The 16,568-nt window shown below is 42.0% G+C and overlaps 1 protein-coding gene across 1 annotated transcript; it reads right to left on the bottom strand.

Annotated features, from left to right (window-relative positions):
- Nucleotides 1-833: 833 nt before the first annotated feature.
- Nucleotides 834-16,440, bottom strand: si:ch211-153b23.3 (uncharacterized). The gene is made up of 12 exons (XM_063190644.1): nt 16,384-16,440; nt 13,892-14,077; nt 12,807-13,258; nt 10,031-11,132; nt 9,387-9,479; nt 8,882-8,986; nt 8,635-8,744; nt 7,694-7,885; nt 6,853-7,015; nt 3,217-3,382; nt 1,961-2,055; nt 834-1,651 (listed from the first exon to the last, which is right to left on the bottom strand). The coding sequence occupies exons 2-12, from the start codon at nt 14,046-14,048 to the stop codon at nt 1,566-1,568; spliced, it is 2,721 nt and encodes a 906-aa protein (XP_063046714.1). The 5' UTR covers nt 14,049-14,077; nt 16,384-16,440; the 3' UTR covers nt 834-1,565.
- Nucleotides 16,441-16,568: the final 128 nt, after the last annotated feature.

Here is a 16,568-nt window from a genome sequence, read left to right as displayed (position 1 = left end):
ATAGAATCGCTGTAACATCAAATGCTCAGCGTTAATGCCGTTCGTAACAACCGCCTCATCAGCTTACTTCACTTATCTGATCACAGACCTGTTTATGTAGGAGGGGAGTCATCGAGCCACTGCCTTTCATTTGGAACTGAGCCAATGCGTGTATGTGTGTGTACTCTACTTTACTAAAAAAAACAGCTCTTAGCATCTGCACTTGTTGTTCTGTATATTTCCTGTGCACCTTGTATCTGCAGGTGATGTTGGATTATGTCCTCGATTAGTCGCTTTGATTATAAAGCGTCTGCCAAGTGCATTGTAATGTAATATCTTCACTTTCCTGGTGATTCCAAAAGTCAAAACAAAGTGTGGAGAGGCAGCCTTTAGCTTCTATGCTTCAAAGCTTTGGGACCAGCTTCCAGATGACGTAAAAAATGCACCCACTATTGATAGCTTTAAATCTAGACTCAAGACAAAACTGTTCTCAGATGCTTTCCCCTAGCTTAAATATATTATTATTTTTTTATTTTTATGTTTATTTTATTATTATTATTATTATTACCTTATGTTTTATCTTAATGTTTTAAATGTTTTTTGACTCTAATTTATTTCCTTCTTTCTTCCCTGTTTCCTTTCTTTTTGCATTTGTTAATTTTGTGAAGCACATTGAGTTGCACTTGTGTATGAAATGCGCTATACAAATAAACGTGCCTTGCCTTCACAAATCATCATTTTATCCCATGGACACATGGAAAATAACACAAATGTCATTTACTGGGCCTTTAAGGTTCAAGAAATGGACAAAATGGACATTATCATGTAGCATATATCTTTAATAATTGATCTTCACAGACTTTTCACAAATCTTTTTTTTTTACAGTAAATAAAAAAACATTAATAAATACAAAGATGATGCCAGACTTTAAATATACATATAGGCCTACTGTAACTTGAAAGATATCCACATCATTTATATATTTTTTTTCCCCTTACTTTTTATTGTTATTTATTAGTGTTATTATTTCCATCAAGTTATTGGTGCACCATCCATCTTTGTTACTGTACATATGATCTGTACCATAGGTACACATGTCCCAAACATTTATCTTATCATAGGCTATTATTAATCCAATGCAGAACAACTTTGTTCATTTGGCACTGTTAAAACACCACTTATAACATTGGTATGATGTAGTGTACATATGCCCAGCATATGTATGAGCAAAATATGCAACAACAAAAAAGACAGAAGAAAAAGGAAAGAAAAATGGCAAGAAGTGTGTACATTTCACAAATTCCAAGAACCACATTCAAATAGAGAAATACAATGAATAATGACAATCAAAGTTCATGAAAGTCCATGTGCACAAGGCTTCAGCAATGCAAGTGCAGGAGTGAGGCAGGGGAAAAAATGTACACTGATTACGCTTCAAGACGGGTTTTGGCAACCGCTTCTTCAGGTCAGCTCGGAAGACGTATTTGGTGGGATGCATAGGATGCTTAAAAAATTACCAAAAGTAATCAGTGTACAGTAAAAAAGGAAATTAGTCTTGCTGTTGCTCTTGTGTTGGCGGGTGGTTTCACACCATGCTGCTCTTTACTCTCTCAAATATCTGCCTGACCTTGGCAGTGGGAACACAACCCTCTCTCACAAACGTGATGATACCTGCAAACATGAGACATCCAAGACACCATCAGCGATCACATCGGCACACATGAACAACAATTGGACCTTAAATTCCAAAAAGTTGTTTTTGGAATTATGTGTTTGCAGGCCCATATTCATCATTTATCTTGAACTCCTCAATGGATTAAATGTTGATTACATGTAAATTATTGAATGTTATTGATGTGATATGATATTACGTATATTATATGATATTACGTATATTACGTTACATTATATTACATTACATTACATTACATTACATTACATTATATTATATTATATTAGAAATCACATTAAATCACATACCTTCATCAATTCGGAGGCAGTTGACAACAGTTGAGGGGGCCACCTCTGCAGATTCGCCATCGCAAAGGACACCCTGGAGCTTGTGACCCAAACGCCTGTTAATGAAAGATTGAATGAATGAATGAATTAATTAATTAATTAATTAATTAGTGAGTAAAAACTTTTATTCAGTTGAAAAAGGTAGGTCTGCACACTGCCGATAAGCTCGATTGAAACATTGCTTTTTAAATAATAAAGTCTGTTTTTTTGGAGCTTATCGGCAGTGTGCAGACCTACCTTTTTCAACTGTCTGACTTTTTTGTCTGGCACCTGCACAAGTGTTTTTGGATGTGTGCACTCTACCCAAAACTAAAAACTTTTATTCCCCATCACACAAATCCTCTCATGTCATGTCACTCTCCATGTGTACTTAGAACATTGACCCACATGATTTAGTTAGTAGGTTTGTACATCAATGTTGAGTCAATGTCTAGCTGAATGGAGACGAAAGCAGGACGCTTGTCTACTGGGAAATCCCCCAATGGCACCACAACACTTAGTACGTAGACGACAGTGCATCTATCAATGTGTCCGTCACACTAATGGCCACTCCCACACTCAATAGCAATACACATACAGTATATCTACACTGATTATCAGCATGATACAATTCAGAAACTCATATTTGGATTTAAACAGAACAGAACATGAAAACGGGCAGCGTCAACGATACTGTGTGATGCTTGTCACGCACAAGGAAAGGTTTAAGAAGTCAAAAGGTGGAGCACCTACTCAGCTGTTTGCCCTTTATCCTCACAAGAGCTGATTAGAAATCTCTGGTAGTCAAAGCTGAACATCTCTGTTGAAAGGCGCTTTCATTTACAAGCACCAAAATGAACAGCCTACAAATAAGACATACAGCATTTAGAAGCTACGATTCTGACACGCAATGTTTACGCTTTCCTTTAGTCAGTCACTGTCACAGCCTGCTGAGCTGATACCCGACACAGCAGCCATGGGGGCCTCAACAACTGGCCTGTATGCAACCTGTCTTGCACTTTATGTCAGTCTGTAAAATATCTGTCTTGTATATGTCTATGTCCTGGCATGGTATAGAGAGAAAACGTAATTTCATTTTCCTTCTATGACTTGTGCACATAAAGAAAATGACAATAAAAGCTGACTCGACTTGACTACTCACTAATATTCCGCCATACGCTAGGCTACCCATCTTTACAGCAAATGAATGAACTATGGCGTAAAGCTAGGCTACTCACGAGACGACCATGTCGTGGTGGAGGCTGTCTGGCTCCCCGCTGGGGTTGGCGGACGTGATGGCAATGGGGCCGGTGAGGGTGCACAGGTGCATGGTGACCGTGTGGTCGGGCACGCGGATCATGATGCTGTCCTTGGTGCCAACGCGGTCGTACGCTCCACCCACACCTACAGTAGAGTGAGACCATCAAGAAACCCATCAGTCACTGCCCAGATGGAAAATGAGTCCACAAATGGTGGAATGTCGCTTTAATTAGTCAGTAAACTTTTTTGATGGTGGGCTGTATTTCTCAAAACCATGGTGGCTAACTACATGAGCTACTTTGTTCGTTGCCATGCAATTTAATGTAGGCAACTACAAGTTGCTAACCAGCTAGCAACTAAACGTTTCTCAGAAACATAGTTGCTAGCCAGTTAATAACTTCACCAGTTGGCAATGGGTAATTACTTTACAACCAACATAGATGCTAAGGTAGGTTAGCAACTACGGTTTTGAAAAACACAACTGGGGTGCTTTTCTCAAAACCATAGTTTTTTTTTTTTGATCAAATTTTTATTATGATTTTTGTTATAACGTAACAAATAGAGTTACAAATCACGTAAAATAGGAAAAAGAGGGAGGGGCAGGGCAGACAAGACTCGACAAACACGACACAGACACATAACAACTGCAAAGACAGGAAACAGACAAACATAAAGATAAAACACAAGACAAAAACTAAAATTAAACAAAACAAAAAATAAAACAAAAAAGGCTCTAGTGTCCCATCAAGTCCTTGATAGAGTCTGCTAGGTTACGCCAAAAGTCCAAAGTCTTTTCTGAAGCTGCATTGACTCTAGCTGTGGATAGTTCCATGAATATAACGTCCAAAAACGTGAGGCTCCAATGGCGCATTGAGAGGTCATGGGGTGGCTTCCACCGTGTAGCTACCATCTTCTTGGCAGCGGTTAGTCCAGCATAGATTCCCCTCTGAGTTACTCCAGTAACACAGAGAGGCGACAAGTCATTCAAAATCAAAACACCCATGTGAACAGGCACATTGACATTGAACAAACGAGACAGACAAGATGCAACATCATTCCAAAACTGAGAGACAGGGCCACAGTCCCAGAACATGTGGAGAAAGGTGCCGTGTGATTGAGTTGGGCAAAACGTGCATAAAGGGCTATTGACTATTTTCATGTGGTGCATCCTTACAGGGGTCAGATAGGTTCTATGGATGAAGTTATAATGAATGTATTGGTGATCAGGGTTGCGCGACACCTCTGAGATGCTGGACCAAACGTCGTCCCAATCAAATTCTTCGCTTAGATCAGGACAGTCCCGCAACCAGACCCTTTCTATAGGGAGGCCAATATGTTTGGGTATGGCCAAGAAGTGGTAAAGCCTAGATACCATACCTTTTGTTGATGACTGACTAGTAAACAGTTTACGGATAGGATGAGTAGGCAAGGAACTTTGCCAGGGGACACCATGTGCTTTGAGCGCAGATCTTAATTGTAAATAGAAAAAAAAGGTAGAACGTGGCAAATTGAATGTATTTTGTAAGTCAGAGAATGGTAACAAGCCAGAGTCACTGAATATATCTTTTAAATAATGAACCCCTCGTTGTTCCCAAAGCGGTGCTGTTACAGGACTCCCACCTATCAGTAACGACTTATTGTGGAATACAGGGGAATGTGAGTGCCAGTTACAGTTTATGCGACAAAACTTTTCTACTACCCGCCAGGTCCTGATGAGGTAAGAGATGATGGGCCCAAATCTTAGTTGGCATTGCTTATTAGTAATATTAGAAAAGAGAACATCCTGTAATGGCCATGGTTTCGTCTTGGCGCGTTCTAAAGCAAGCCAAGAAGCAGGCATGTCGGGATTAAGCCAAGTAAGGAAAGGTCTTAAAACAAAAGACCAAAAATACAGTTTAAAATCAGGAACAGCCAAACCACCATTGTCCTTTTTCCTCTGAAGGGTGGCCAGTTTAAGTCTCGGCCGCTTGCCTTTCCAGATGAATTTAGAAACGGCTGAATGTAATTTAGTCCAGTAGTCAGTAGTCGGCGATAGAGGAAGCATGGAGCTGACAAAATTGATCCTAGGCAGGATGTTCATTTTTACAATTGAGGCACGGGCTTGGATAGACATCGGGAGAAGCACCCATTTTTCCATATCCTTCAAAACGTTATTTTGGGCTACTAAGAAATTGTGTTTAACAATTTTATTTAGGCAGGGGAAGATCTCCACACCAAGGTATTTAAATTGCTTGACAATCGGAATGCAAGAAGAAATGTTGGAGTTGCAGGCGGCCTCATTCAAGTGAAGAAGTGCAGATTTAGACCAATTGATTTTAAAACCTGACATTTTGCCATAATTCTCACAAATAGACAGAAGATGGGGGATGGATTGAGATGGATTTTCTAGATAGACCATGATATCATCTGCAAATAAAGAGAGATGATGACGTGTGTCGTGTAGTGTTATAGGAGATACCAACTGGGACAGACGAACAGCTTGGGCAAGGGGTTCTAACGAGAGAACAAACAGTGCAGGGCTCAGGGGACAACCCTGTCGTGAGGATCTAGAGACAGGAAACAGAGAAGAAAATGTACGCCCGGTTAAGACGCGTGCCGATGGATTAGAGTACATAACTTTAATCATCCCAATGAAAGATTGGCCAAAGCCCATCACCTCCAGCACAGACCATAGAAAGGGCCATTCCAATCTGTCGAACGCCTTCATGGCATCCAGAGATAGGAGTGACATTGGTGTATCGCAGGACTCTGCCGCATCAATAATGTGCAGAAGACGTCTAACATTGTCTGCAGCCATTCTTGTTTTTATGAATCCAGTTTGGTCATGATCGACTAAATTGGGCATGAAAGGCTCTAGGCGTTGGGCTAAAAGCTTGGCAAAAATTTTAAGGTCAGAGTTCAAGAGGCTTAACGGCCTATAACTAGAGCAGTCAGAAGGATCTTTATCTTTTTTCAGGAGCAATGAGATCAAGGCAGTGTTAACATCCCTTGAGAGTTCCCCTTTATCAAGAGAGAACAGAATCATGTCAAGTAGGTAAGGCCCCAGTTGTTCCCAAAACGTTACATAGAACTCAGGGGGGATCCCGTCCAAACCCGGGGATTTTTCTTTCTGCATACTCTGTACTGCCTCCTTCAGGTCATCTAGCGTGATTGGTTTGTCTAAGACGGCCGAATCTTCTGCTGTGAGCCGCGGCAAATTAAGGTTTTCTAACCATGAAACACACTGGGCTTTGTCTAGAGTGACGTCAGATTCATATAAGTTCGTATAAAAACTCTGAAAGGTAGCATTGACTTCGACAGGGTCAGTCTTAATGACACCATCCTCAGATTTAATCATAGGTATATCTGCAAAGTGATCATTGGCCCTAATTCTCATGGCAAGTAGATGACTAGGTCTAGCGCCTTGAAAATAATAGCGTTGCCTTGTCCTGTGAATTAGAAATTCTGACTTCTGTTTTAGAATGTTATTAATTTCCTTTTTGACTAAAGACCGTTTTAGTCTCAAAACCATAGTTGCTAACTTCATAAGCTACTTAGTTGTTTGCGATGCAATTTCCCACTAGCAACTGCCCAAGTTGCTAACTAACAACTACACTTTTGAGAAACTCACTCACCAAGTCTGTAGAGCCAGTCTCCCTTGGCGATGATGCAGCTGATGCCTCCAGGATATACATTTCTCATGAACTCCCACAGCAAAGGGCTGAAGGGCGGCTTGGCTGCCACAAGCTGCTCCACGTTGGCAATGCAGATGCAAACAGGCTTTTCCAGTGGCCGATCCTGAGGAAGTAGACAGAGGACGACGAATATTAAGAGAAGATCTGACACTTTGGGTATTTCTCAAAACCTAGTGCAGTGCACTTCCAAGTGTATCAGCCTAATTAGTCACGCCCAGTGATTGGATACTCTTTATTAGTCACACCCAGTGATTGGATATTCCGTAGAGTTCACCAAAGAGTATCCAATCACTGGGCGTGACTAATTAGGCTGATACACTTGGAAGTGCACAGCGCTAGGTTTTGAGAAATACCCATTGTTACGTTCTTCTGTTGTAGCTGTTGTAGCCTCTTGGTGCAGATAGGATCACTAGATTGGTTTAGTAGCAACAAGGATATGATTGAGACTCTGCATGGAACAGTTAATAATACACAATGGCTTCTACAGAGACTGATCCTGAGAAAATCGAAAGAAGACAAAGAAGGTTTAGATCCAGTTTTGTAAATGTCTCTTTTAAGGCCTTTTGTTTACACAAAAAGTTCTACCTCTCAAAAATGAATATCTCTAAAACCGTGATTTCCTAAAATGCACCTGTCACAACGAATAAAATATAGCCTCAGAGACAAAAAAATCTCTTTCTAAAATGGTCATTGCAAGCACTATGGAACAGAACAGAAACAATTCTTGGTTGGTAAATGGTACGTAAATGGTCAAATGTCAGGAGGACTTAGGCCTACGTACCTTGATGTTGTAAATTCTCTCGATTGCCGCAGGGTTCTTGCAGGAAGCAGCCAAGGCATAGACTGTATCTGTGGGAATCCCACAGACGCCACCTTCATCCAGGGCCTTGGCAATCTGCATGATCCCACCTGTCAGACGAGAGTTGGCCACGGGGCAGGGAAGAGCTGCAGGTCGGGTCTTCCTCTTGTTGCTCTGTTGTGGAGAGCCAAAGAATGGGGACATCACATACTGTAAGTTCGATGCTTGAAACTTCTCAGGAGTGCGTTTCTCGAAACCATAGCTGCTAACTACGTCAGCTACTTTGTTAGTTGCAATGCACTTTTTCCCATGGGCAACTACCCAAGTTGCTAACTGCTAACAATTACGCTTTCGAGAAATGCACCCCAGATTTGAAAATGAGGGTTGCCAGATGTGATTGATGATTTCCATCCCAACAAAGGCTCAAAGGCTGCGACGTCGCAACAGCTTCAGCGTTGCTACCAGTCAGGTCAAGAGTCAATGCAAGTACGCAAATACGGGAACTCCTCCCACTTTGTTGGGAAGCAAACAATCATTAGCAAACCAAGGGAGGCCATTTGGGAAATGCTGTTTGGAAAATGTTAATTGTTATGCTCTTGGTCAGACCAAGTCTCGAAGAGATTTGAAAGTCGATGATAATCAGGCTAGCGTTTAGGCACTAAATCCCACCCAATTTTAAAGGTGCACTGTGTAATATTTTTAGTACTTCATTTCCAGAATGCATGCTGCCCATTCACAAATGTTACCTTTTTAACAAATACTTAAAACCACCATTCAATTCAAATTATTCACTATGATGATGCATTCATCACGAAGGGAAAATTGCAGCCTAAAGCGCCCAATCTGGCAACCCTGATTTCAATAGTCTGTGTCAGCATATTATACTTTATATTGTTTCATAGATGAGGACCCTTCTGACATACCTTCAGCAGTGCTGGTCCCAACGGAATGAGTGTTTTGTTGAAGATGCAGTTGACGAGGGATGCCAAAACGCCATAAAGGCAGATAATAGCAAATATAGCTAGCATGGCAACTGTAAAAGAAAACAAACAAATAAAAAAAGAAAACAAAGAATGTTAAATGGACATACTGTAATCACTTTTTTCCTGAAGTATCAACAAATTATACGTTGAACTGGATAATGTTCTTAGATTGAAGTTAGCCACTTACTCTCAAGCCGGTATGGAAGAGTTCCAAGTGTGGATAGCAGAAAGCACACTAGCACCACCTCCATGATGATGGTCAGGATCAATAACACCAGGTTCCCGTAAGCAGCTGCAGACAGACATATTGCATAGTGCTTTATTTTTACTGTAACATACAATAATGTTAATTAAGGTCTATTTGTAGGTTTGTGTTTGTGTATTTATGTAAGCTGAGAGACACCTTCATTTCCTTCAGGATAATAATAAAAGTGCACAACTCTACTCTACTGAATACCATGCAGCCTTATAATTTGCATCGATGGTGGAGACCCAGCGCGTATATACTCTGTCCAATCTATATGCTTTGTGATGCCCAGACTTGTATTTGGAATTAAAGGAGAGTTCTTCATGTAAACTTGACGGAAAGTAATATTAATTCCGAACTATTTAATACCGAATTATTTATTCAGAATTGGCATTATGTACAAAGTAAACATGGCAAATGAAGAACTGTATGAACCTTAGCTTACCAATCAGCATGACAAAGCCGTTTATCACCAGGAAGGCCACTGCTCCGGCGGAAAAGCCCTGGGCATTTGCAGGGAAGATGTGCAGCAGATGTCCTACAGAAAAGAAACACCACAATGAGGCCTATATGAGACTTTTATGATCTACAGTGGTGGTCATTCAACGTGGTAGAATCAAGTGTCATATATTACAAATGACCTGGTTTTACCTGTCCAGTTCCACCAGGTGATCTTTTAATCAGGCAATCATTTGGTGGAATTGGACAGGTAAAAAAACTGTTCATTTGGAATATATGGCACTCTGAATCACTGATTATCTACTGAAGCCTACACTCTCAGAAATAAAGGTACAGAGCTCGTCGCTGTGGCAGTACCCTCAAGGGGAGTACCAATGCGTCGCTTGATTGGTACTCCAAAAAAGAGGTGCGTTCAGTTTCTTGCAATGTCGACCAATATGCATCTGTCACCTCTTTTTTGGGGTACCAATCAAGCGACGCAATGGTACACCCCTTGAGGGTACTACCACAGCGACGAGCTCTGTACCTTTATTTCTGAGAGTGTATGTGTACCTGTGGTATAAAACACACAGAACACATATGGATCACAGACACACACACACAGACACATAAAGAGTTGCATTGCATTACCTGCAAACCTGTACCAGGCCCATGTTGCCCAGATGGCTGCGTATAGGAAAGGGATGACGGAGCCGAAGCGCTTGCCCCTCTGCACCTGAAGGCGGCTGACGAAGGACTGCATGATGGCCCCAGGTATCAGCACCCAGGGCACGGTCATGTGCAGGAAGGCAGCGGGCACGTCTTCGGCCTGAATGGCTGAAAGGGCCGCGATCCCATTGGTCATGTAGAAAAGAACATCTGGGAGCTGGCAGCGGGTCCCTTCGGCAAGCTCCTTTTTGGTCAAGGCTCCCTTACAGTGGCTGAGCCCGCTGAGAATGGCCTCAAGCCTAGCCGCGGAGACCGGTTGCGGCCCGACGCGGATGAGGGGCTTCTCGGCAATGGAGTTGATGAGGCGTGCGAAGGTGCCGTACAGGGACACGGCAGTGAAGATCGAGCACGCCACGCCGTAGAAGTAGTAATAGCCATGCAGGGGGATCTGGGAGATGGTGGAGATGGTGAGCAGGAGGAAGGAGAGGTTGTGGAGCAGCTCTAAGGTGTCCATGTTCAAGCAGACCACGCAGAGGACGACAGCCGACGCCACGAAGAACCAGTCGCCCACCATGCCAAGCCGCCCGGAGGCTGCGTCGTCGTCTTGCGCCAGGAACACGGACACCACGAACTCCTCCCAGGCCTTCACCAGCCAATAGGTGACATGTAGGCCGTACTTGGCGGCGTGGTAGGTGTCTTGGCGCAGGTAACCGTAGTAGCTAGAGAGGATCTGCGAGGCGGAGTTGATGGAGACCCACACGGCGCCCACGGCGAAGGTCGGAAAGTAGCCGAAGGCGTAGAAGGCGAAGATGAACGGCGAAACGGTGTCACAGAAGTAGCCCAACGCCATGGGCTCGGCGTACTTGGTGTTCTTCTTCTTCTCCTGGCCCAGGCTCTGGGCCGTGCTGCCCCCCGAGTTGGCCGTGCCCAGCAGTAGCACGTTGAAGAGCGGCGTTCCGAAGCCCTTGAGGATGTAGCGCTGAGCCAGGCCCTTCACCAGCAGCGCTGCCGAGCCGTAGATGGCAAACAGGAGGATGACCAGCTCAAAGACACCGGACACCACCAACGCCCAGCTGCCACCCACCTGAAAAGATTGGAAGTCATAAATATGAATGTAGCCTCTTTGTGCAGATGGGCCCACCGGCTGAAAAGACTCATCTACAAACCCCAACTCCGATGAAGTTGGGACGTTTGGTAAACAGTGAATAAAATCAAAATGCTATCATTTTCAAAACATTCAATCTATTCATTAGATGGAGAATAGTGAAAAGACAACATATTAAGTGTTAAAACTGAGAAAAAATATTGTTTTGGGGGACATATGTACTCATTTCTAATTTGATAAATCCAACACGTCTCAAAAGAGTTGGGACGGGGACAATAAATGGCAGCAAATGTCGAGGAAGACTAAAAACAAAACAAAAGACAACACTTAACAGTTAAATACATTAACCGATGAGATGATTTTATATAAAAAACAGTGTTCATTCCTATCTTGGACATGATTTCACCAGCTTAAATGGTGGGTGTATTCCTTGTCATGTTTTGCAAAGTTTTCCTTTCTGTAGTGCTTACAGTGTGACAGGTCTTGACCAAAAACCCACCATTTTATCACCTGCTGGTCCTTATGATGGAGCCAAACTGTTAAAACATAGTAGAGAATGCAATTTGACCTTACTATGTGGCAGTAATCGAAGATCTCCCTTCAAAATATAATGCATGAGTGGCTTTTCATGCTGTTTAAAACCCATTTATACCATTCAGCACTGTATTTAACTCTACAGATGAGTGAGAACATCTTAACCAATGCACTACTGCACCCGCATGCCATCATGGAGGCTGACTTTTGAAGCTAGCACTAACACAAGTTGGATGGTCCATTTTTACTGTAGCACAGGATGTGCAATGCTCTATTATTGTCAAAAAGAATGGACTTCTACAACTTCTGCTGACTTCTGTAAGCAAAGGACAGTTTCCCATGTCTTCTGGGTCTATTTCAAGTGAGCTCAGGTGCTTAGGAGAATGTTACACCCCTGTATCATTTTCATGCATTAAGCATTCTTAATATGGTCAATTTTCAATAGCTCTAGCACTCCAGGAATTAGAGTGAGACTACAGCCAATATATATTGCATGATGTCATGAACCTATACAATGATTTTATTAACAAAAATATGTCTTATATACACTCAATCGTGGTAAATCAAAGGGAATTCAAAAATGTATGTAATAACTATGGTAATTATTCCCTTCGCATCTTTAATTCTGAGTGACTCAGCCTCTCTGTGATGATCTTATACCTGGACACCTATATTGTCCGTCAGTACAATTCATTTTGAAATGTTCTTCTTTGTTGTTTTATCTTATTTGGATGTTTACTAAATTTCACTGATCCCCGTCCCATCTCTTTTGAGACGTGTTGGATTTATCAAATTAGAAATGAGTACATATGTCCCCCAAAACAATATTTTTTCTCAGTTTTAACACTTAATATGTTGTCTTTTCAGTATTCTCCATCTAATGAATAGATTGAATGTTTTGAAAATGATAGCATTTTGATTTTATTCACTGTTTACCAAACGTCCCAACTTCATCGGAGTTGGGGTTTGTATATCAAAACAATATTGCTATCTTTACACAGAGCCTTAGGTAACAGATTATGACTTGGCCATTACATTTTTGGTGACAATAAGGCTCTGTGCAGAGGGGTTAGCATTAAACATAACAACATAGCTTAGGTAACAGCATATCCAACATACCGCGGCCACGGCCTCGAACACCAGGGTGGCCGTGATGGCTCCGAACACGAAGGGCATGATGTAGTTGACGGTGGCCGAGCAGAAGGCCAGGATGAAGGAGAGGAGGATGTACGGGAGGAGTCCAGCGACGGCCGACTGGGCCACAAAGAGGTCGAGCACTGTTGCATTCGGAGGTGCCATGGTGGTGGTGGCGTTCTCAATCAGGAACGTTGTCATGCCACTACTCATGTTGACGTAGACGGCGTCTTCGGTGAGGATGGAGGAGGTGTTGGTCGAGTTTATGTTTGGGGAAATGGGCGTGACGGCACCCTGGAAGATCCGCGTGGCGCCGTAGCTCATCCACAGCGCGGCGTAGCCGACGAAGGCGGTGCCACCCAGATGGTCGTATTTACGGTACGAAAGGAAGCCGGCCACCAGCTGACACAGCCCACCAATCAAGATGAGGTGCACACCTGTGTGCATCACAAAGAAGGGAAGAGATTTCACACATGCGAAGATTTCTAGAACCTGCATTGACATTGACATATTTTAACTGTGTATAGTAGTGTTTCTCAAGGGGGGGCGGTACAGCCTTCCCATGGGGCTTTGGAGAGCCCTGGCGGGGGGCGTTGAGAAGCTTAGTTGTTATTGGGGCATTAGTAGAATTTCTTTTTTTTTTAATAGTAAGGGGGCGTTGACCGACTTATGATGAGGTCAAGGGGGCGTTGGGAGGTTTAGGGCGAGGTCCAGGGGGCATTTGTTCAAAAAAAAGGTTGAGAACCACTGGTGTATAGAAACACTTGTTAGACTAGGCCTGATTATTTCTGTAATAATTAGGATTCAACTGTAGGCCTACCTCCAGCTAGTCCTATATATGATTCAGTAACTCTGAGCTTGGAACTAGGAAGTTACATCACCACTGAGAAAGTGGCTGGAAGAAAATGACAAAGTGACTGTCTAAATCATTTCACTGAAGGGGAGGTGTATGGTGCTCTATTGCTCTGTATTGCATGAAAGTGAAACTAATGTAGTGGGAGTGGGGGGAAAAAGTGAACGTTTTAGTCTTCGTCATTTGTTTTGGTTGGGGTTTGTGTTGTCATCTGTACCTGCAAGTATGTCTTCCACTCCCTGTGCCAGGACGCCAGTGTGGAAGCCATGGAAGTTTTGCAGCAGCACGAGGAAGGCACTGATGCCATTGGACAGGAGCCCGAGCACACCCGGCTCGCTGTAGAAGCTGGCGGGAAAGCCGTCTGCACTGGCCATTTAGCTTTCGCGTTGTTATGTTTTTCTTCCTGAATGATAAAGTAAATGACAGTACTAAAATGTAAATGTACATAAATGCAAAAAATGTATTTAACGGCATTGAGCCTCCACTTTGCCGTTATTGTTGTCCTCCTAAATAACCAAAGTAAATGACGGCAATGTAAATGTAAATGTACACAAATTTAAAATATTTGACTCCATCATCAGTGAACAAGGTATTTACAGTACATGAGCTGGTACATACAAACCATTTACTGAATTTGTTATTCGAGGAAGTAAATACTAGGGAGCTGGACTGAGACTTAAATATTAAGGGCATTCTGGTCCACTGACTGAGGAAGAAAACATCTGCTCCTGAGATCTGTTGGCCCACTGGGTAACTACCCTGTATGCCTGATTACCAGTCTTGTTATAACTGGAAGGCAAAACGAGGAAACCCAAGCTTTACCGTCTCTCAACTCAGAGATTGACAAACAGCTCTGCTCTAGAGATAGCATAGAGCTCCCTCCACAGGATACTTAAGGCAACATATGAACACACAGTATAAGATGCAGTGTGAAATCAACCTTTGGAGACTCAATTTACATGCATTTTCTAGAGTGTATTTGCTCCCAGTTTAATCTTTCAGTGCTGAACTAACACTGCATGCTTCACTGTGTACTTACAACCATGTCTAGCCAGACATACTGCATTTCACAGTCATCAATACATCATGTCATCATTAATACAGTGTAGCAGGCTGTGTATCAGTATTTGGTTTCGTCATGATTTCCGATACCAGAAAAAGAAAAGTTGATATAAATCGTTTTTCTTATTATACATGAATAAAGGATGAAGTATGAAGTGATGAAATCCAATAAACAGGAGAAAAAAAAACTGTAAATGGATTTTGTATTATGTCTGAAAGAAACCTGGAGACATGACTAATGCCTTGTTTTGAAAGTTAAATATATACACTGGACTTTACTATTCCAGCTGAGCAATTTGAAAGAAAGCCACTGAGCTTTTTCCCCAGTTTTTGATGAACAAAATATCTAAATCTGTTTCAGACATACAAAACATTTATTCTGGGCAATGCCTGAAAATGTTTTTTAAAAATGGTGAGTATTCCTGTTACCACACTTTTCTGTTCCAAGTGCCAAGTTAAACTTGTAATACTTCTCTCTCCTCCTCCCCACTCTCTCTCTCTCTCTCTCTCTCTCTCTCTCTCTCTCTCTCTCTCTCTCTCTCTCTCTCTCTCTCTGCTCTTAGCCTCTTTTCCTTTCTCCTCCCTCCACCCCTCCTTCCTTCACCACCAGCCCTCCCCATCTCTCTCTCTCATACACACACAGTGCTGCTTTGCAGGTGTATTCTTTTTAATGAGTGCTTTCCTCTGTGGCTCAGCCACAGGTGCACTCTACTGATATGTGACTGGAGAGCTAGGAGTAGCAGAATGAAGATGGCACACACACACACACACACACACACACACACACACACACACACACACACACACACACCATCCGGCACGTGTCGGTAAGTTAACTGTCTGACCCTCATCTCTCTCTCTCTCTGTCTCTCTCTCTCTCTCTCTCTCTCTCTCTCTCTCTCTCTCTCTCTCTCTCTCTCTCTGACCTATTACAGCTGTCTGACTTTTGACTTCACTTGAATTCAGTTATCTGGATGCTAGCTGCAGTAAGTTAAATTTTTTCACAAACTATTTTGCATAGCAATTAAGGCACAGTACCATTTTAATTTCAGTGCAGTTGTCAAACGCACAGGCTTGTCTTTAACTTAAACTAAATGATTTAATATAATACCTTAAACATCATTAATGAATCCTAAAAATATATTTTCAATTAACACAATGGCAACCATGAGAATAATGTAACCACCATGTTTTGCTCAATATTTTTGAAATGTGATTCACTATAATAAAATATAATACATACATGTTATTTGCCACTATATTACCTTATATTTATTATATTATATTATATTATATTATATTATATTATATTATATTATATTATATTATATTATATTATATTATAGGCCTACAAATAGGCTATACAAATACAGTTTTGTTTTCATTCATGATATATAGTACAATGATTAACGGAAAATATCCGTTAAAATATCCATGCACAAATTGAACAAGATGCAAACACTGCTAATACACAGTTTTAAAAACATGCAGCATTAATTAATACTACTTAGAGATTACTCTGGCACCAAATACAGTCTTGAAGATGTTAAATCAGCTCTCCAAGTGTATTTTTAAATTTGAAAAATATTGTTTAAAACCTGAACGGCAGAGCAGAGAAGGCAGAGAGCAGAAGACACAACCACGTACCTGAAGAAGGTAATGCTCAGTCTGAAGTGTAGAGATCTTGGGATAAGATGCTCCAAGTTTATAGAGGAGAAGATGATGGAAACAATTGGGGGGGAGGATCTTCAGCCTCCGGACGGCCCAGCCCTCCTCAATGCCCCCCCCTTGTGTCCCGTCCAGTTCCGCCGGAAACACTATTGTTTCCATGG

The sequence above is a fragment of the Engraulis encrasicolus genome, chromosome 23 (genome assembly GCF_034702125.1).
Source record: "Engraulis encrasicolus isolate BLACKSEA-1 chromosome 23, IST_EnEncr_1.0, whole genome shotgun sequence".
NCBI classification, from domain to species: domain Eukaryota; kingdom Metazoa; phylum Chordata; class Actinopteri; order Clupeiformes; family Engraulidae; genus Engraulis; species Engraulis encrasicolus.
Note: the sequence above shows the minus strand (reverse complement) of the source record. Positions and strands in the feature narration are given on the sequence as shown.